This window comes from Bos indicus x Bos taurus, chromosome 14 (genome assembly GCF_003369695.1).
Source record: "Bos indicus x Bos taurus breed Angus x Brahman F1 hybrid chromosome 14, Bos_hybrid_MaternalHap_v2.0, whole genome shotgun sequence".
Taxonomy (NCBI): Eukaryota; Metazoa; Chordata; class Mammalia; order Artiodactyla; family Bovidae; genus Bos; species Bos indicus x Bos taurus.
This window is the reverse complement of record NC_040089.1, coordinates 16,996,478-17,017,180: the sequence shown is the minus strand read 5'-3', so window position 1 is coordinate 17,017,180 and position 20,703 is coordinate 16,996,478. Positions and strand designations below refer to the sequence as shown.

General features: G+C 39.7%; 1 protein-coding gene and 1 long non-coding RNA gene across 7 annotated transcripts in view; one reads left to right on the top strand and one right to left on the bottom strand.

Moving 5' to 3' along the window:
- Window positions 1–20,703, top strand: part of TBC1D31 (TBC1 domain family member 31) — a 66,781-nt gene that overhangs the window by 7,091 nt on the left and 38,987 nt on the right. For 4 of the 6 annotated variants that reach the window (XM_027560922.1, XM_027560925.1, XM_027560924.1 and 1 more), the window contains exons 3-6: window positions 1,937–2,052; window positions 5,554–5,732; window positions 16,921–17,072; window positions 19,647–19,806. In XM_027560922.1, the coding sequence (XP_027416723.1) occupies window positions 1,937–2,052; window positions 5,554–5,732; window positions 16,921–17,072; window positions 19,647–19,806 (607 nt within the window). The remainder of the gene's footprint in view (window positions 1–1,936; window positions 2,053–5,553; window positions 5,733–16,920; window positions 17,073–19,646; window positions 19,807–20,703) is intronic. The other 2 variants (XM_027560926.1, XM_027560927.1) reach the window with 1 other exon arrangement.
- LOC113904138 overlaps window positions 15,268–20,703 on the bottom strand; it is a 51,953-nt gene continuing 46,517 nt past the window's right edge. Inside the window, exon 3 of the long non-coding RNA XR_003514419.1 lies at window positions 15,268–15,762. This is a non-coding gene — a long non-coding RNA (uncharacterized LOC113904138). The remainder of the gene's footprint in view (window positions 15,763–20,703) is intronic.

The following is a 20,703-nucleotide window of genomic DNA, read 5'->3' as shown; positions in this document are numbered from 1 at the left end:
CTCCTTACCTAATGGTCATAATTCTCCCACCCATTAGTCTTGCATAACCTACGCAGCCAGTTCCCAATTGTAAATCAATATACCTATCTCTTTGCTCCCACTAAACAAAATAAAATAAAAATCCCAAACTGAACAAAATAAAAATAATTGTTGATTGACTGCATTATAGAGCAATGAACTTCAACATCAGTGATGCAGGTACTTCATTTGCTTTTATCTATTGTCATTTACTCATTCCATTCTTCTCCGAGTTTTCCAAACCTTAACCAATTTCTGCGGTTCCTTGTGTTCAGACTCTACTCTTACTCTGACTGCCTACCCTCCTAATTCATGGGAAAATAGACACCCTCAAGCTGCCTTTCCTTCTTCCCACCACAACCTCCAATATATCTGCAAGTCCAACTGTTTGTAAAACTAGATGATCCTCATTTGTAACACTGCTAATCTCTATTTCTATGGCTGCCCGTGGGACTTTGCACCCTGAATGTTCCTCTCTTTTATTCTGTCCACTGTTCCTTTTCTCTCTGTAGATATTCACATCCGAGTAGAGGTACGTGTGGCGTAGCTGTGACCTGGGATCAGGCCTGTCTAATCCTGAAGGCCACTGCAGTGGGCCCACTTGTAATCTTCCTAGTCGCTTAATCCAGTGGTCTTGTTTCAGTTCTCATCTTACTAAATACTCTTGTCTTCCATCCTTTATGAAATTTTTCTTTTGCTTCAAGGTACAAGTCTTTCCTGACTTTCCCGCCTCTGAGGTCGGTTTTCCCCTTGCTTTGCTGACTTTTCCACTGTCTTTGCCCTTATTGTCCTGCCACTGGGGCATCTGTCCCCAGCGTGCTTCTTTCCGTATTCTCTGTATTCTTTTTAATCAGCTCATTACCACCAGGCCTCAGGCTTCAGCTGCCATGGAACATTGTTAACTCAGACCTGCTTCCCCCGCCCACTGGGGAGCTTCTAGATAGCACTGTCTAAAGCCGTAGCCACCGACTGCCCTCAGCCCTTGAGAGGTGGCTTGGCCAAGTTGAGATTCATTGATGGTATAAAATACACTGGGTTTTGAAGATTCACTGTGAGAAAAAAGAATGTACAGTATCTCTGATGATTTTTTACTAAATGTTGAAATGATAATATTTTAGATACACAATGAATTAAGTTTAATATGTTAAGATTAATTTTATATGTTTTTAACTTTTAGTGTGGCTTCTAGAAAATTTTTAGTAACACACATGGCCTGTATTCCATTTCTTTGGGACAGCACAGCTCTAAATGCTTTTCAAAGGCCTTAATCAGTTCAATTCAGTTCAGTCGCTCAGTCGTGCCGACTCTTTGCAACCCGGTGGACTGCAGCACGCCAGGCCTCCCTGTCTTTAATGCTACATGTTTAAAACCAGAATTACTATTTCCTACCGCCGCACTTGTTCCTCTTTTGCTGAAGTTTGAAAACTTCATTTTTTTGGTTAATGAAACTCTAGCTAGGTGCCAAGTACTCTGCTAAGCACTTAAACATACATTATTTCACTTAATCATCATGTGTTCATTTAACCATCACGACAACCTTATGAGACATCTTTTATCTCCACTTCACATGTGAGGGTTCCTGATTCCTCCCTCTTCACCCCCCGTTTGATGCATCACCAGACCTTTCTCCCCTTGACTTCTGACACCTTTCCATTTTACACCCAGAATCCTCTTCCTAAAAGACATGCCTGGCCGTGGTTCTGGTCTGCTCAAAAGCTCTCCATGGCTCCCCATCGCATGGAAGTAAGATCCAAACGCCTTTCCATGGCAGGTAGCCCTCTTCGTCATGTGCTTTGTTCTGCCAAAATGGGAGTTCATTTTCCTGGGTTTCATTTTCTTCTTCTCTAAGGACTCTGCTGACATGAAGTTTTACAATATCGGAAGAAATTCTGATACTAACACAGTAATCTCTTACTAGGTTTAATCTTGTTCAGCGAACAGCGCAAGCTTGCACAGCTCTGGCCTTTAATCTTCATAGGAAGTCTGAATTCCTTGTGGCATTAGCTGATTATTCTATTAAATGTTTCGATACAGGTAAGAAGTCCTATTTATTTTTTGAAGCAGAGTGACATGTAGGTGGAAATACTGCAGGGAGTTGGCCAGTCTGTACAGTCTGAGGGGAGGGAGCAGACCCCACAAGACAGCTCTCACTTCAGACACTGGCCACAAATTTGGGGATCCCAAGGCCATCCTCACATCAGATCAACAGGCTGCAAATTCAGGGTTCCCCACAGCTACCCCCAGGTTTTAGAATTCAGTAGAATGATTCACAGAATTCACTATGCTTATGATTATAGTTTTTAAAAAAATAACTTTATAGCAAAAGTATACAAATTAAAACCAGCCAAAGGAAGAGACGCATTGGGTGGATTCTGGGAGGCTCCCAAAAGAGATGCTTCCATCATCCCCAAGGACACATTACCCTCCCAGCATCCACATGTGGCCATCTGCACCGAGTACTGCCACACCAGGAAATTGACCTAAGCTCTTGAGTTTTTATTGGGACTCCATTACATCAGCGTTTGGTTGCCAACTTGGTTGAACTCCATTTCCAGCCTCCTTCTCTCTGGAGGTTGGGCTAATAGTATGAGACCCAAAGCCTCAGCCTTCTAATCACTCATGTGGTTGGTCGTTATGGTGTGGCCAGCCCCCACTCTGAGGTTCTCTGTGTAGCACAAACCATCTGTTTTGTCCAGGGACCTACCACAGATAACAGAGACACTCCCACCACTGGGGAAATTCCAAGGGTGTAGAGGTTGCTGGACAAAGGCCATGCATACCTCTCTTTGAAGGCCAAATTCCTTACTGCATATGTACAAGGATAAATACTTTTTAAATTTTACAAGTGTATTGATATTTTTTGCCACATTACACTTTTTAATAGAGAACTAAAGAGTTCTGTAAACTGAACTTATTATTAAGAAAAAAAATCTCAACTGCGTTGTTTTTCTTGTTAATGTATCAGATACAACATTTAGAAAGATTGTAAACAATAAGAATAGTAATAATAGTGCTGGCTAACACTTATATAGCGTTTACTCCTTGCCAGGTACTGGTCTATGATTTTATACATATTATTAATTTTAATCATCATAGTAACCCACAGAGATGGTTACTATTCTTATGCCCAGTTTTCAGATGAGGAAACTGAGGCACAGAAATAGATTAACCAGGTTTCCACAGCTTGGTAAGCAGCAGAGCCAGGATTTCTAATCTGGGAGTCTTGCTGCAGGCCCCTGCTCCCAGTCACTGCCACCCTCTCACAGCACCTGCAGGAAGGAAAGGCAGTCGTGCCCAGAGACAGTCAGTGCTTTTATATCAGGGGCCCACCTGTCTAATCTGTTTTCTTTGCATATACTTTTTTTATAAAATATATGATCATCCTATCTATATCATTTGATAGAATCACTTCCTCCCCTTGTGAAAAATTTATGTGTTTAAGATCAATACTCAATAATTCTACTCTAGAAATGTTTGCAATACAAGTTACTACTATTGTTTGGCCTCACCTGCAGGCTTGTGGGCTCTTAGTTTCCCAACCAAGAAATTGAACCGGTGCCCCCTGAAGTGGAAGCACGGAATCCTAGCTTCTGGGCCACCAGGGAATTCCTTATACCATGACTATTAATGTTTATTACCTTTTAATGACTATTACCTTTTGGTGGATTTGAAACTGTTTTCAGTTTTTGGTATTACACACACTGCTGATACAGAAGTTCTGATACACTAAGTCTTTAAACTCATCTGTGACTGCTTTCCTTGGATTCCATCAGCCCCTTCTCCTCTCATCTTAGTTGTATCTTTTATACCCTCTCCTGTCTTATGGAAACCCTCGTAACAAAGCCCTTTCCTTAGTGTCGTCTCCACCTCCCCAGCCACCTCCCTCCCTCCACTGCCGGATCCTGTGTCTTCCCCGCTCCATGCGTGGGTTCTGACCCTTGCCTCTTCCCCTGCAACCCCCACTCCATGCCTCTGAGACTTCTATCTCCAGGGTCTTTAGTAACCTCTGATCATATAAATCCTCTTCATACTTTTCATTTTGTTTCTCCATAGCTTCTAACACTTTAGCTCCTTTCAGGAGTCTTGGTTTTCTACTGTTAACCTCTCTTGGGTCTACTTTTCTGACTCTTTTCTGGGTTCTTTTGTGATTCCTAGACTTTTGGATGGGGCTTCCCTGATGGCTCAGACTATAAGGAATTCTGCGTGGAAGGCAGAAGACCCACGTTCAATCCCTGGGTTGAGAAGTTCCCCCGGAGAAGGAAATGGCAACCCACTCCAGTTGGGTATTTGACCCAATTAAAAAGAAAAAGTAGAGGACCCCACATAGGTTGTCAACTTTTAATTTTGCTAATTGACATTGGAAAAAACAATGTAACTTCATGAAATGGAGTTTGTTTTTTTTTTTAACAAACTTAGAAGGATATAATAGATTTAAAGGTAGTATTTTAAATTCAGTTTTGTGGAAAACTCATCATGTTATGCTTATTTTTCTTTTCTCACTGAAGGCCAGTGAAAAATTGCCCATTAAGTGACGCCAGACTTCAGACTGGTGTTTGGAAGCCAGTCCTCCCTTCCCAAGAGTTTATCTGTTCCTCTGTCTTCAGTTTGACCTACTTTATATCTTAATGTTTCCCAGATTTACATCTGGCTTTCTGGGCCCCAGGTTCATCTTTCTGGAGGAACAAACCAAATCTGACCATAAAACTGTAACATGCCTGTCATAGGAAACTTGGAAACACAGAAAAATGTAAAGAGAAAATAAAAATCACTACAATTTTACTACCCACTGATAATTATCTTGGAGGATTTTTGATGTTCTCTTGAACGTGACACGACAGAAGGCTGGGCTTTCTCTTGCCATAGTTGTGTGTGTCTTTTTTCTCTGCCTGTGTGTCACACATGCAGACACACACACACACAGTCAGTTTTTAGAAATCAAATCTGTTATCTCTTCTCACACTAAGTCTGATCCCCCTCGTGTATTTATGTCACATAGTAGAGTCACCTCCTGTTTACGTAACTAAACTGGAGCCGCTGGATCCACTGAATCACTGAGTCCTTTGATTTTTTTCCTTTGTAGCTCTTGAGTTTGTTCCTTTCCCCATTGCCACATGCTTAGTAGAGACCCTCTTCATCTCCTGCCTGGATTATCACAGCAACAGATTAACTAGTCATTTTGTAATCTCTTCCTCCTCTCCAGTACATTCACTATGTCTTCAAAGTGCTCTTTCTGAAACAGCCCAGATACGGTATTCTTACATATAAGACTATTTCAAGAGAAAGCCCAGGCTTCTGTCATGTCACATTCAAGACTGTTCTTAAACCCCCTTTCAGCCTCATCTCCTCCTGCCTCCCTGATAATCCATGTGACTACCATGTCCCCTGGTGCACTTCATCAGCCAGTCACAGGCTTCTGTTCTTTTCAGATGTTAATGGAGTTGAAGGGACCTCATGTGATCCCTGGCCATCTGTTGAATCTGTTCTTGGATGAAATACCAGGTTTGACCTGTATGACTGTTTGCCTTTTTCCCTCAGTCACCAAGGAGCTGGTTAGCTGGATGAGAGGGCATGAATCATCGGTGTTTTCGATCTCTGTGCACGGATCAGGGAGATACGCCATTACCACCTCCTCTGATACAGCACAGCTCTGGGACTTGGATACCTTCCAGAGGAAAAGAAAGCTGAATATTCTCCAGTCTGTTGGAATACAGAAGGTCAGTGGACAGAGCGCGTCTTGGTCTGTGGTGCTTCTCAGGCTAGTTTGTGGATCAGCCGGATACGGATGTTATAAGTAATGTTTCATTTTGCCTCAGTTATGTCAGCAACAAGCAAAACTGTTTTATTATTTATAGTATGTAACTTCAACTTTAGTTAGGTGATAGTTTTTACTTAGCTGATTGATTTTGTTTTATTTCTTAACCCAATTATGAAAAAGTCTAAATGTATAGAAGATTTGTAAGAATTTCACAGTGAGCACATGTGCACCACCACCTAGGTCCCCCTGTACCATACCGTACTTCGTTGCTGTTTAGTTGCTAAGCTGTGTCCAACTCTTTGTGACTGTATGGACTGTAGCCTGCCAGGCTCCCCTGTCCATGGGATTCTCCAGGCAAGAATACTGGAGTGGGTTGCCATTTCCTTCTTCAGGGGATCTTCCTGTGTCTGGGGATCTAACCTGTGTCTCCTGCATTGGAAGGTGAATTCTTTACTGGTAAGCCACCTAGGAAGCGCATATCATACTTACATATTAGTAAACTATATTATGAATCTATCCATCTGTCTGTCCCTTTGTTTATTAACTCACTTTTTTTTTTTTAAAGTAAATTGCGGACATCAGTATACTTGCTCATCAGTGCTTCAGCCTGCATTTAAATTGGGTTCAGTACTTGTTGATGTAAACTTTGTTTTTAATGTATGTCTTAAGCATTCATTTGTTAAATTCTGATAAATGCATATACGTTTATAATGTGCAAACCTATTGTTACCACTGGAGAAGGCAATGGCACCCCACTCCAGTACTCTTGCCTGGAAAATCCCATGGATGGAGGAACCTGGTGGGCTGCAGTCCATGCGGTCGCTAAGAGTCGGACACACCCCGCCCCCTTGCGGGAAACGGGGGCGGGGGGGCGCCGGGGGCCTCCCACTTATTCTACACCTCTCATGTCTCTTCACCGTGCCAGACTAGAGTCAAGCTCAACAGGGTCTTCTTTCCCCGCTGATTCTGCCAAGCCCGTTCCCTTGGCTGTGGTTTCGCTGGATAGTAGGTAGGGACAGTGGGAATCTCGTTCATCCATTCATGCGCGTCACTAATTAGATGAGGAGGCATTTGGCTACCTTAAGAGAGTCATAGTTACTCCCGCCGTTTACCCGCGCTTCATTGAATTTCTTCACTTTGACATTCAGAGCACTAGGCAGAAATCACATCGAGTCAACACCCGCTGCGGGCCTTTGCGATGCTTTGTTTTAATTATAAAACAGTCGGATTCCCCTGGTCCGCACCAGTTCTAAGTCGGCTGCTAGGCGCCGGCCGAGGCGAGGCGCCGCGCCGCGCCTGGCCGACCGATGGCACCCCACTCCAGTACTCTTGCCTGGAAAATCCCATGGACGGAGGAGCCTGGTGGGCTGCAGTCCATGCGGTCGCTAAGAGTCGGACTCGACTGAGCGACTTCACTTTCACTTTAAACTTTCATGCTTTAGAGAAGGAAATGGCAACCCACTCCAGTGTTCTTGCCTGGAGAATCCCAGGGACCGGGGAGCCTGGTGGGCTGTCGTCTGTGGGGTCGCACAGAGTCAGACATGACTGAAGTGACTTAGCATAGCATAACATTGTTACCACCATCCCAGAAAGTTCCATCATATCCCTTCCCAGGTAAGCACTCCTCTGATGTTCTTCTACCGTGGGTTAGTTTTATCTGTTCTAAAATTTCACAGAAGTAGAGCTTTTCAGTAATGGTTTGTGTAAAGCCTTTTTTCGTTCAGCATCATGTTTTTGAGATTCATCCTTGCTGTTTTATGCATCAGTAGTTTGTACCTTTCTATTGCTCATCAGTATTCCATTGTACACTTGTTATCACTTTTTAAAAATCCATTTCTTTTATTTTTAAGGTTTTTGTTTGCTATTTGATTAGCTAAATGCTGTTTTCAGGATTGCATCTCCCATTTAATTAATTTGCTTCAGGTTATATTATACATGCAGTATTGCTTTTAATTTCTTGGTTATTAGCATGAACAACTAGCAGTTCATGTCATTTTGTAGTCTCCACAAAAATCCCAGGGTTCTTAATCATTTAAAAAAGATATAAGTTACAGCCAGCTTACTCATCAGCTATTTTGGTCAAATGCCTTGGTAGGTTTTTTCTTCAGTTGCTTTAATACTTAAGTTATTTTAAAGTCTAAGAAAGAGAACACTGAGAGTTGAAGCCACAATGGAAACAGTCATGAAACAATGACACAAAAACCATCTATTATTTTTACCATGAAACTAGAATAGTATACACTAAAGAGCTGCCAGGTTTAACCTTGGCTTGGTGGTTCACACATTTTAGTTTAAAAAAATAGGATTCCAAATCTTAGTGATAAAATAAAATTAAATGTAGTAAATGTAAATACAGTATGCAATATACATATAAGTATATTCTTCTAAAATAATAGAATATCATAGTCTATCTTCAGGTTACCAGCAAGCTTTTCCTCAAAAGACTAGATAGTAAACATCTTTGGCTTTGCTGGCAAAGAGCAAAATTGAGGATATGTGTGTACTTACATAACCACCTGAAATGACGTAATTTTAAAACATAAAACTCATTCTCTTGGGCCATACAAGAACTGGAGATGAGTCAGATGGCTGTCACTCCTGGCTTATTCTGTTGAAAACAGGAAGTAATTGTAAATTAAACTTAAAGCAAAACTTTAGTTCTTATCAAGTTTTTATTAAACTTATATTTTTACTGCAGTTTTTTACTTTTAAATTTTTATTGGGGTATATTTGATTTACAATGTCGTATCACTTTCAGATGTACAGTAAAATCAATTAGTTATACATATGTCCACCCTTTAGATTCTTTTTGTTAAAAAAAGTATTTATTCATCTGCTTCAGGTCTTAGTTGAGGTACACAGAATCTTCGTTGCGGCACATGGACTCTAGTTTGTGGCACGTGGGCTCAGAGGTTGTGCATGGGCTCAGTAATTGTGCATGGGCTTAGTTTCCCTGAGGTATGAGGGGTTTTAGTTCCTTGACTGGGGATTGAACCTTCGTCCCCTGTGTTGCAAGGCAGATTCTTAACCACTGGAACACCACAGAAATCCCTTTTTAGATTCTCTTCCCATATAAGCCATTACAGAGTATTGAATAGAATTCCCTGTGCTCTGCAGTAGATTCTTTTTAGATATCTGTTTTACCTACAGTAATGTATAGACGTCAGTCTCAGTCTCTCAGTTTATCCTTCCCCCTTTTATCCCTTGGTAACCATAACTATAAAGAAAGCTGAGTGCCGAAGAACTGTGGTGTTGGAGAAGACTCTTGAGAGTCCTTCTGACTGCAAGGAGATCAACCAGAAAGGAGATCAGTCCTGAGAGTTCATTGGAAGGACTGATGCTGAAGCTGAAACTCCAATACTTTGGCCACCTGATGCGAAGAACTGACTCAGTGGAAAAGACCCTGATGCTGGGAAAGATTGAAGGCAGGAGAAGGGGACAACAGAGGATGAGATGGTTGGGTGGCATCACGGATTCAATGAGTTCGAGTAAACTCTGGGAGTTGGTGATGGATGGGGAAGACTGGCGTGCTGCAGTCCATGGGGTCTCAAAGAGTCAGACACGACTGAGCGACTGAACCTTAAGTTTGTTTTCTACATCTGTGACTCTGTTTCTGTTTTATAACTAAGTTCATTTGTACCATTTTTTTTAGATTCCACATTTAAGTGATGATATTTGTGTTTCTGTGTCTGACTTCACTCAGTATGACAATCCTTAGGTCCATCCATTTGCTGTAGATGGCATTGTTTTGTTCTTTTTTATGGCTGAGTCTGCTTTTATATTTTAAATACAAATTTTGTGATTTTTTTTTTTCCCATTGATGACACATGGTAACACATGATGATATGGGTTTCATTTATGATTGCTCTTGTAATCTAAAATGGTCTCCCACCTTTTCTCTTTTATTTCCCTAACATTAATTCTTTTTTTTTTTTAAAGACACCAGGTCAGTTAGTTGTGTTGGAAAATGCCACACATTCTGGATTTGTATTACTGTCTCCTCACTGCATCATTTAACTTGTTTTCTCACCTGATACCTTGTACGTTCAGTTCAGTCACTCAGTTGTGTCTGACCCTCTGCGACCCTATGGACTGCAGGACACCAGGCTTCACTGTCCATCACCGACTCCTCCTGGAGCTTGTTCAAGCTCATGTCCATCAAGTTGGTGATGCCATCCAACCATCTCATCCTCTGTCATCCCCTTCTTCTCCCGCCTTCAATCTTTCTCAGCATCAGGGTCTTTTCCAGTGAGTCAGTTCTTCACATCAGGTGACCAGAGTATTGGAGTTTCAGCTTCAGCATCAGTCCTTCCAATGAATATTCAGGACTGATTTCTTTTAGGATTGACTGGTTTGATCTCCTTGCAGTCCGAGGGACTCTCGAGAGTCTTCTCCAACACCAAGATTCAAAAGCATCAATTGTTTGGTGCTTAGATTTCTTTATGGTCCAACTCTCACATCCATAGATGACTACTGGAAAAACCATAGCTTTGACTAACGAACCTTTGTTGCAAAGTAGCAGCTGATGCTACTGATTTCTTGGAAACTTGAATTTAAGTCTAAAGTCTTGAGTAGATTCACATGAATCATTTTTGACAAGCTATTCACCTTGTGTGTAAGATGGAAATAATAATCGTGCTTACCTCAGGGTTGGTTTCAGGATTGAAAATGATAATCTGTGCAAAGCGCTTAGCACGAAGCTTGTGCATAATAAGTGCTTAGTTAGCTGCAGCTGCTGCTGTTTCTATATTGCTGTTATTTTTGTTATCTGTTATCCAGCTTTATAGGATTATTTCAGTGCAATTAGGTATCTTCTAAAAAGCTATAAGGTAACTGTATTCTTTTTCTTTTGAACTATATTAAGTAGATGCATAATCCCTTATTAGCAACTCAAAAACCCAGATGTTTTTTAATAACTCATTTGGTGGCAGAATCTGATTGGAATTCATCTGGCAGCAAAATCTGAACTAAGTTGACCTGAGACTGAAATATTAATATATTTGAGTATGGGGTGTCGCTCCAAGTCACTGAGAGTTCTACATAATGTTACAGAATATGCATTGTATTGGGCTTCCCTGGTGGCTCAGATGATAAAGAATCTGCTCGCAATGTTGAAGACCCAGGTTTGATCCCTTTCTCAGATCATAAGTAGTTCTGAATTCTGGAGCACATCTTCCCTAAAGGTTTCGGATTAGAAACTATCAGTCAATAGTTTGAGTTTGACTTCAAAATATTTTTAAAGAATTAACTGCTCCATCTGCTTTCCACTGATTTTTGTACCTAGCCGTACTGGTAATTGATAGTAATAGATAGCAATACCACAGGTGGCTCAGTGGTAAAGAATCCACCTGCAGTGCAGGAGACACAAGGAGACTTGGGTTCAATCCCTGGGTCAGGAACATCCCCTGGAGGAAGAAATGGCAGTCCACTCCAGTATTCTTGGCTGGAAAATCTCTTGGACAGGGGAGCCTGGCAGGCTACAGTCCATTGGGTTGCAAAGAGTCCAACACAACTTAACAACTAAACAACAGCAGTAATAGATACCAATTGTTGAGTCCTTATTATGTACTTAACACTTTGTTTTGTTATTTTTAAGCTTAAAGAATCCTGAAAGGTAGATACAATTATCCACATTTTATAATTGGGGAAACTGCACTTCAGGAATATTAAGTAACTTGCCCAGTGTCACATAGCTTATGAAAGAGGTGCAGTTCTGAGTTGAAGCTTGGTTTACTCTGAAGTGGCTCCATTATGCTCTCAGGTGAACCAATTACATTTCTTTGAATTAGAAAATTTTAATTCTTTTGTTGATACTAGGAGGTAGGACATTTAGCTCTGTTAGCTAGAGATTTTGGAATAAATCCTAAGATTTCTGATTACTGTGGTTCAGTATGTATCAGACAAGGTTTTGTGATGATGGCATCAGAGAACACTTAATAGTGTGTCACTAAGCTTAGTCTGGTCATAACAAACACCCTCTTCCAACAACACAAGCGAAGACTCTATACATGGACATCACCAGATGGTCAACACCGAAATCAGATTGATTATATTCTTTGCAGCCAAAGATGGAGAAGCTGTATTCAGTCAACAAAAACAAGACCAGGAGCTGACTGTGGCTCGGACCATGAACTCCTTATTGCCAAATTCAGACTTAAATTGAAGAAAGTAGGGAAAACCAGTAGACCATTCAGGTATGACCTAAATCAAATCCCTTATGATTATACAGTGGAAGTGAGAAATAGATTTAAGGGCCTAGATCTGATAGATAGAGTGCCTGATGAACTATGGAATGAGGTTCGTGACATTGTACACGAGACAGGGATCAAGACCATTCCCATAGAAAAGAAATGCAAAAAAGCAAAATGGCTGTCTGGGGAGGCCTTACAAATAGCTGTGAAAAGAAGAGAAGCAAAAAGCAAAGGAGAAAAGGAAAGATATAAGCATCTGAATGCAGAGTTCCAAAGAATAGCAAGAAGAGATAAGACAGCCTTCTTCAGTGATCAATGCAAAGAAATAAAGGAAAACAACAGCATGGGAAAGACTAGGGATCTCTTCAAGAAAATCAGAGATACCAAAGGAACATTTCATGCAAAGATGGGCTCGATAAAGGACAGAAATGGTATGGACCTAACAGAAGCAGAAGATATTAAGAAGAGATGGCAAGAATACACAGAAGAACTGTACAAAAAAGATCTTCACGACCCAGATAATCACAATGGTGTGATCACTGACCTAGAGCCAGACATCCTGGAATGTGAAGTCAAGTGGGCTTAGAAAGCATCACTACGAACAAAGCTAGTGGAGGTGATGGAATTCCAGCTGAGCTATTCCAAATCCTGGAAGATGATGCTGTGAAAGTGCTGCACTCAATATGCCAGCAAATTTGGAAAACTCAGCAGTGGCCACAGGACTGGAAAAGGTCAGTTTTCATTCCAATCCCAAAGAAAGGCAATGCCAAAGAATGCTCAAACTACCGCACGATTGCACTCATCTCACACGCTAGTAAAGTAATGCTCAGAATTCTCCAAGCCAGGCTTCAGCAATATGTGAACCGTGAACTTCCTGATGTTCAAGCTGGTTTTAGAAAAGGCAGAGGAACCAGAGATCACATTGCCAACATCCACTGGATCATGGAAAAAGCAAGAGAGTTTCAGAAAAACATCTATTTCTGCTTTATTGACTATGCCAAAGCCTTTGACTGTGTGGATCACAGTAAACTGTGGAAAATTCTGCAAGAGATGGGAATACCAGACCACCTGATCTGCCTCTTGAGAAATTTGTATGCAGGTCAGGAAGTAACAGTGAGAACTGGACATGGAACAACAGACTGGTTCCAGATAGGAAAAGGAGTTCGTCAAGGCTGTATATTGTCACCCTGTTTATTTAACTTCTATGCAGAGTACATCATGAGAAATGCTGGACTGGAAGAAACACAAGCTGGAATCAAAATTGCCGGGAGAAATATCAGTAACCTCAGATATGCAGATGACACCACCCTTATGGCAGAAAGTGAAGAGGAACTCAAAAGCCTCTTGATGAAAGTGAAAGTGGAGAGTGAAAAAGTTGGCTTAAAGCTCAACATTCAGAAAAGGAAGATCATGGCATCTGGTCCCACCACTTCATGGGAAATAGATGGGGAAACAGTGTCAGACTTTATTTTTCTGGGCTCCAAAATCACTACAGATGGTGACTGCAGCCACGAAATTAAAAGACGCTTACTCCTTGGAAGGAAAGTTATGACCAACCAAATAGCATATTCAAAAGCAGAGACATTACTTTGCCAACAAATGTTCGTCTAGTCAAGGCTATGTTTTTTTCTGTGGTCATGTATGGATGTGAGAGTTGGACTGTGAAGAAGCCGAGGAATTGATGCTTTTGAACTGTGATGTTGGAGAAGACTCTTGAGAGTCCCTTGGACTGCAAGGAGATCCAACCAGTCCATTCTAAAGGAGATCAGCCCTGGGATTTCTTTGGAAGGAATGATGCTAAAGCTGAAACTCCAGTACTTTGGCCACCTCATGCGAAGAGTTGACTCATTGGAAAAGACCCTGATGCTGGGAGGGATTGGGGGCAGGAGGAGAAGGGGACGACAGAGGATGAAATAGCTGGATGGCATCACTGACTCGATGGACGTGAGTCTGGGTGAACTCCAGGAGTTGGTGATGGACAGGGAGGCCTTGCGTGCTGCGATTCATGGGGTCGCAAAGAGTCGGACATGACTGAGCGACTGATCTGATGCTTAGTCTGTATATACATGGGCATTCAGTAAAGTTTTGCTGAGTTGTACATTTCACTGTTAACTTTCTCTAACTACTATCCTGAACTCTTTCAACTTTGAAAAGAATTCACATACCTCTCAAAAGTGAATTGGGAAGCCTAGGATTTTCATATTTTGTAAGGAAAAGGTGCAGCCAGCCTTCATAAAGTATATTTTGTTAGTGCTCTTGAAGTTTTTTCTAAGCATTTTTTGTTTGTCAGGAGATGACACTATCTAAATAATGACATGATTCATTAGGAACAATTGTATAATCATTAAAATCTGGCAATTAAAATTACAAATCTAGTAATGAATAATCATGTAGGCAATAATCTATCACAGCTATTCCTCAAAATAGCAGCTGATGCTCATTAACTTTTAAGCTTTTGCTTCTCTCAGTAGGAATAAACTTTATTACTTTTCTAGAAAAATACTGCTAATTATAATAAAAAATTGAAGACACTTTTTTTGACATCGGATTGGAAACTGTTTTAATGCATTCATTATAGATTGCATTCATTTAATGCATTCATTACAGAAAGAACTTTCTTACAGAAAGTTCTTTCTGTAAGACCTTCATATTACAAATCTTCTTAATAAAATGGAACTGTTGGCAAAAGACCTACCAGATTGTCTTTGATAAAGGGAGCCCAGGACAAAAGTGAGGAGAAGCTGGATCAGGCAAGGGCCTGGGCATCTGATGTAGTTGAGCTAGCATCTTTTAGAGTCTTACAGCTGTGGTCCTTGGTAGATTGTTCTAATTAACCGGTATGGTCCATAGTACATTTTGTATGCATGTATGTATGTTTTTTAGCATTATTATCAAAAAAGAGATAATGTATTATATATGTAAATATATATATTTACAATTCTCTAAAATTTTTATAGTAATGTTTTTAACTGTTAGAATCATTGCATAACTATATGTATACAATAGCTGGATGACAATAATACAAATTAGTTGCAAGGCTGCCATATTTCATGTGGATGCTTTATTGACCCATTGTTTTTGTAACACTGGGGAAAGCCATGGTAGATGCTGTGTTGATCCTTCTCTTTCTCAGGACATCTCTCTCACTACTGTGATGATGGTTACGTCTAGATTCTGAATACTCAGAGACACTCTAGACCAGTGTTAGAGATGCTGAACACTTCATCCCCAAGGAATGTATTAATAGCACTCCCTCTGACACCAGTAAAATTGTGAAGATGTCAGAATGAAAGGTAACAAATCCTTAAAGGTGCTCTGCCTCCTCTATGAGTCCCTGCCCCTCTCTTTCCACACAAAAACAGTCATATGTTTTAAAAATAATAAAAATAAATAAAAATAATAAAGCTTGTAAAGACGCAGTAGTAGATACAAGAAGACGTGTTCAGATATAAAGTGTTAGAGTCAGTTCTAATGCGGGTAAGAAGGCTGATCTGTGTGGAACCAAAGAACAAATACCTAGAACTCGACATAAACTGTTAAAGGTGAAGATGCATATACTATACAACCTAGTAAGAAAAAGATTTGTTCATTCATTTATTCACAAAAAACTGTTGTGCACCTTTACTAAGTTCTAGTCATCGTGCTTGCCACTGACCACACAAGAATAAGCAAGACAGACAGGACTTCTGCCCGCTCAGAACCAACCGAGTATCTTCAGCTGCGAAGGGTGTTGCATCTCTTGCTCAGTTTTGTCTGCAGTGTTTGGGGTTCCATGCATCGGGTCTTAGGGTAGATTTCCTGTGGGCAGACGAGTGTATAAAGAAATTATAATTCTTCTGTGGTTCAGAGGAATAAAATAGAAGACCAAAGCTGTATTGAGGGGAAAATAAAGGGAAAAAAGAATAAATAGCTAGAGCTGTAACTGTTAGCTGTTTGCAGGAATTTATTTTGAGGGGATAGCTAGGAATGCTTGTCCTTAGGGTATTGAATTTTTTTCATGTTCTTTGCTTCCTTTTCTACCTCCCTCTGTGTGTTTTACACAGATGGCACACAAAGGTCTATTTGAGGCCATTGAAACCTATGAGAAAATATTGGTCAATTTTAATAAAAATGTTACATGATTGAAGTAAGCATTGCTGACTGCTTATGTAATAGAGAAATAGAAATTATGAGAATAAAATGACATTTTCAGCTTTTCCACCTTTCAGTCTCAATTGTGCATTAAGTAAATTGCATCTCTAATAAAATATGAGAATCCCTAATAAAATATAAAATCTCTAACATCATGTATTTGTTTTCAAGTTTTTACTTTTGCAAAAATGCTTAGCAAACATTTATACATATTTATCTTAAAGCATTTTGCTGTTTTTTCCCTCAAAGAATTAACCCTTAGAAGCAGATTGATTATTCAGAAGAAATATAAGACTTGAGATATATACAGTATCTTTAGTCAGTTTTTACTACCAGCAGGAGTGTATCACAGTTCCTTTTTCTGTAGTTTCACCCACATTTAATATTTTTAACACTTGGTTGTTAGTACTTAATACTGTATATTAGTATATAACGTATAAATATACTATGTACATTTTGTGTATATGTATGGTTTGTGTTTTGTATAGTTTGTGCATTATTTTAAAGTAAATTTGATACACATAAAATGGTATCTTATTTTCATTTGAATCTTTTATAAGGTTAAATATTTAAGAATTGTTAGTATTTTATGAATAAACTTGTCATTTTAGTCACCTATTTTTTGTTTAAAGGAGTTTACCTTTTCTTTTGGTTTATAATAGTTTATAAAATATCAGTTTTATCCCCTGGAATATATTGTAAATGTATTTTCTCCAGTTTAAGAAAAAATAATTTTAAGAAAGAATTAACTACTTGTAAATTTTAAACTTAAAGAGGGTTAAATCATCCTTATATAAACAATAACTTTTTTTCCTCCCTTTTTAGGTTTTCTTTCTACCATTAAGTAATACCATCCTCAGCTGTTTTAAAGATAATTCCATCTTCGCCTGGGAATGTGATACTCTTGTTTGCAAATATCAATTGCCAGCTCCACCTGAAAGCTCTAATATATTATACAAAGTGTTTGCCGTGACCAGGTAATGTTCACTTTGAGACACTGAGGATTTTTAAGAAATTGAACTTCCAGTGAAATTTTATAAATTTTCATTCAGTATTTTATTGTCATACGAGCAAAAGTTTCCTTTAAACTAAGATTTGATCTCAGATATGGTATTAAGATTTTTACTTATTGTACACAAAAATATAAAAAGTATATGGAATCGTAAGGCTGGTATTCTCATTAGCTATAATAAGCATTAACTAATAGGCACTCCTATCTTGTCTATAATTCTGCCTGTGTTTAGTCAGGTACAACTCTTTGCGATCCCATAAACTGCCCGCCAGTCTCCTCTGTGGGGTTTTCCTGGTTAGAATACTGGAGTGGATTGCCATTTCCCCCTCCAGGGGATCGTCCCAACCCAGGGATCAAACCTGTGTCTCCTGCACTGGCAGGCAGATTCTTCACCACTGCTAACTATCTGCTACTTGTGTACTATGTCGTCGTAAAGCAAAGCCCAAGTGTATCATTTCATGCATAAATATTTCCGCATGTATCCCTAAAGGATAGGACCCTTTTTGAAACACAACTGTGGTACTATATTACACCTTTACAAATTCATAATACTATATCTAATTATTATTCATAGTTCACGATTGGTCTAATTAATCATTTTTGTGGTTGGTTGTTCAAGTTAGGAACAAAATAAGGTTCACACATGGCCTTGGTTGATATAACTCTCTTTATATTTTCTTTGCAGTTAATTTGTTAAAGAACTGGTCATTTGTCCTGTAGTTTTCTATATTCTAGATTCTGCTTTTTACATCCCTGTGATGCTATTTAATGTGATCTTTTCTCATCTATATTTACTATAAACTGGTTATGTCATATTTCCTGTAAGTTGGAGGCTTGATCTGGTCTGGTTTGATTTGGGAGCAAGAAGACATTGTAGGTGGTTGGTGTACTTTCATCTGGAGGGACATAGAACTCTTTCTTATGATGTTAGTGGTCATTGGTGATCATCACCTAAATATCCTGTGTTGCATTGGAGGTTAGCAAAATGGAACTATTCTGTCTTTCCTTCTCCTTTATTAACCAGAACCCTCTCGAGAAAGAAGCTTCCTCTCATCAACTCTTTGGTTACTTTCCTGTACAGTTAGTAAAGGAAAAGCAGGATAAAATGCTTGATTTCTTCATCTTAAAAAAAAAACCCTTTTCCCCCCAAATAATGGATTGTTTATTGGCATATTCAGAGCTGGCCGTTGAAGGTCTTCTGTCTTTAATCTTTGTAAACTCATGGATTTAAGCATAGTTGACATGGTTTGACTCATTAAAATTATTATTCTTAGTGATGCTCTGGTTCTCTCATCTTTGACCAGTGAGATTATCTTCAGGTCGACTCTGAACCCTCTTGATACAACCGTTTGTCTATGATGTGTGTGTGTTAGTTGCTCAGTCATGTCTGACTCTTTGCAGTGCCGTGGACTGGAGCCCGCCAGGCTCCTCTACCCATGGGATTCTCCAGGCAAGAATATTGTAGTGTTGCCATTCCCTTCTCCAGGGGATCTTCCTGACCCAGGGATTGAACCCATGTCTCCTGTGTCTTTGCAGGCAGATTCTTGATCACTGAGCTACCAGGGAAGCCCTTTTACAGGCTACTGCAATATAATAGCTTTCTTACTTTGTGTATTTTTAATCTCATTTCCTAAACTCAGTCTCTGCAAAGCAGCTAGAGTGGTCTTCTTAAATCATTAAATCATTCCCCTGTCCAACTCCCTTGAAAGGCTTTACATTGCTCTTAGGAAAGTCCAACTCCCCGCCATATCCCCTGAGGTCTTTTGTCCTCTGGTCTTGGCTTCCCTCCCTTTTGTCATCTTATTTCCTTCCCCATCTAATTTAAGTGTTCAGCCACACTTGAATATTGCTTCTCATTCTTCCTTATATACTAACCTTATTCCTGTCTCAACATTTTTGTATTGGCCAATCAGCAATACTGACAAGCATGGAATTCTTCCTCCAGGTCACCCTGTGACTGGCCCATTCACATCATTCTTGCAGTAGATCTCCTTCGTTTCCCAGCTCTGTAACATCACCTGTTTAAATTAATAAACATTAAGAATTAATTTCCTCAGGTGCTAGCCACATTTTAGTTCTCGGTAATCACACATGGCTAATCGTGACTATTTTGGTTCTTGCTGTTTGGGTTTTTGTTTATTTATTTTTGGCTGCGTTTGGTCTTCTCTGCTGGGCACAGGCTTTCTCTAGTTGTGGTGAGTGGGGGCTACTCTTCCTTGCAGTGCGCAAGCTTCTCACTGTGGTGGGTTCTCTTGTTGTGACACGTGGGCCCAGCAGGTGTGGCTTTCAGGCTCTAGAGCGAGGGCTCAGTAGTTGTGGTGCGTGGGCTTAGTGGCCCACAGCACGTGGAATCTTCCACAATCAGGGATGGAACCTGTGGCCTCTGCATCAGATTCTTATCCACTGTACCACCAGGGAAGTCCAGTAGTGACATTTTTGGACAGCATAGGTGAGAACATTTCCATCATGATACTGGATCAAGTTGGATAGTGCTGCTATAAATAATTAATCCAGTCTTTTTTATCTGTCTGTTCTGCAGGGATGGCCGAATCCTGGCTGCGGGAGGCAAATCAAATCACATTCATTTGTGGTGCTTGGAAGCTAAACAGCTATTTAGAATTATCCAGATGCCCACCAAAGTTCGTGCCATTCGCCATCTCGAATTTCTTCCTGATAGTTTTGATGCTGGTTCTAATCAGGTTAGTAACATAAAGGTTAGTAATGTGGTACTTTTTTGGAAAAATCATATCAATTTCTGCACTGTATGCTCTCATTTAACTTATGGCAGCCTGATTGTTTCAAGGATTTGAAATTGCCAAAAACTTGTTCAGTTCAGTTCAGTCGCTCAGTCGTGTCCGACTCTAACTTGTTAAGAGTCTAAAACTGAAAGAATGGAAAACATCTTAGTTTCTATATGTTAATGATAATTTACCCTTTTCCCTAAAATCTGTATACTTTATGTCTTACTCCGGTTTACAGGGTGATGAAGTGTGGTATTTTTTTTATTTGATCCTTAAAGAATTCTTTGAGCATAGGCAGGAAATGTTTCACAGACTGTGACATGAAACTAAGTGACTTGTCAACACTGCTGTTACAAGGATTAAAAGTAGGACTAGAACGGAAATTTCCTTGCCTTTTTGTTGTGCTGTGTTTTATCTACCATAACAGGTTGCCTCGAGCCTATGAAACATGTTTTATTTCTATTTAGCCTTAGTTTACAAAGTGCTTCCCTTCCACACACCCTTTTTCTTTTTAATAGTTTAATAGTTGGGCAATTGAACCTTAACTTCTTTATTTTAAATTATCTTGGGTCTTGCCATTAACAAATTGTGTGTGTGTGTGTGTATTTATCATATCTATTTTAAGTTTTCTGAGTAGATAATGCTTTCACATGGTTGAAAACACTAAAAAAAATAGGCATAAAGTGAACTCTTACTTTTCTCTCTCATTTGCCCAGTTACTCACTCTCCAAAACCACTGCTGTTATATAATATATTTTTCCCATTTTGCATTTTTTTTCTTTACTTAGTTTACCTTGAAGATTATCCTATATCAGTACAAAACTTCATTCTTTTTTACAGCTGTATAAATTGATT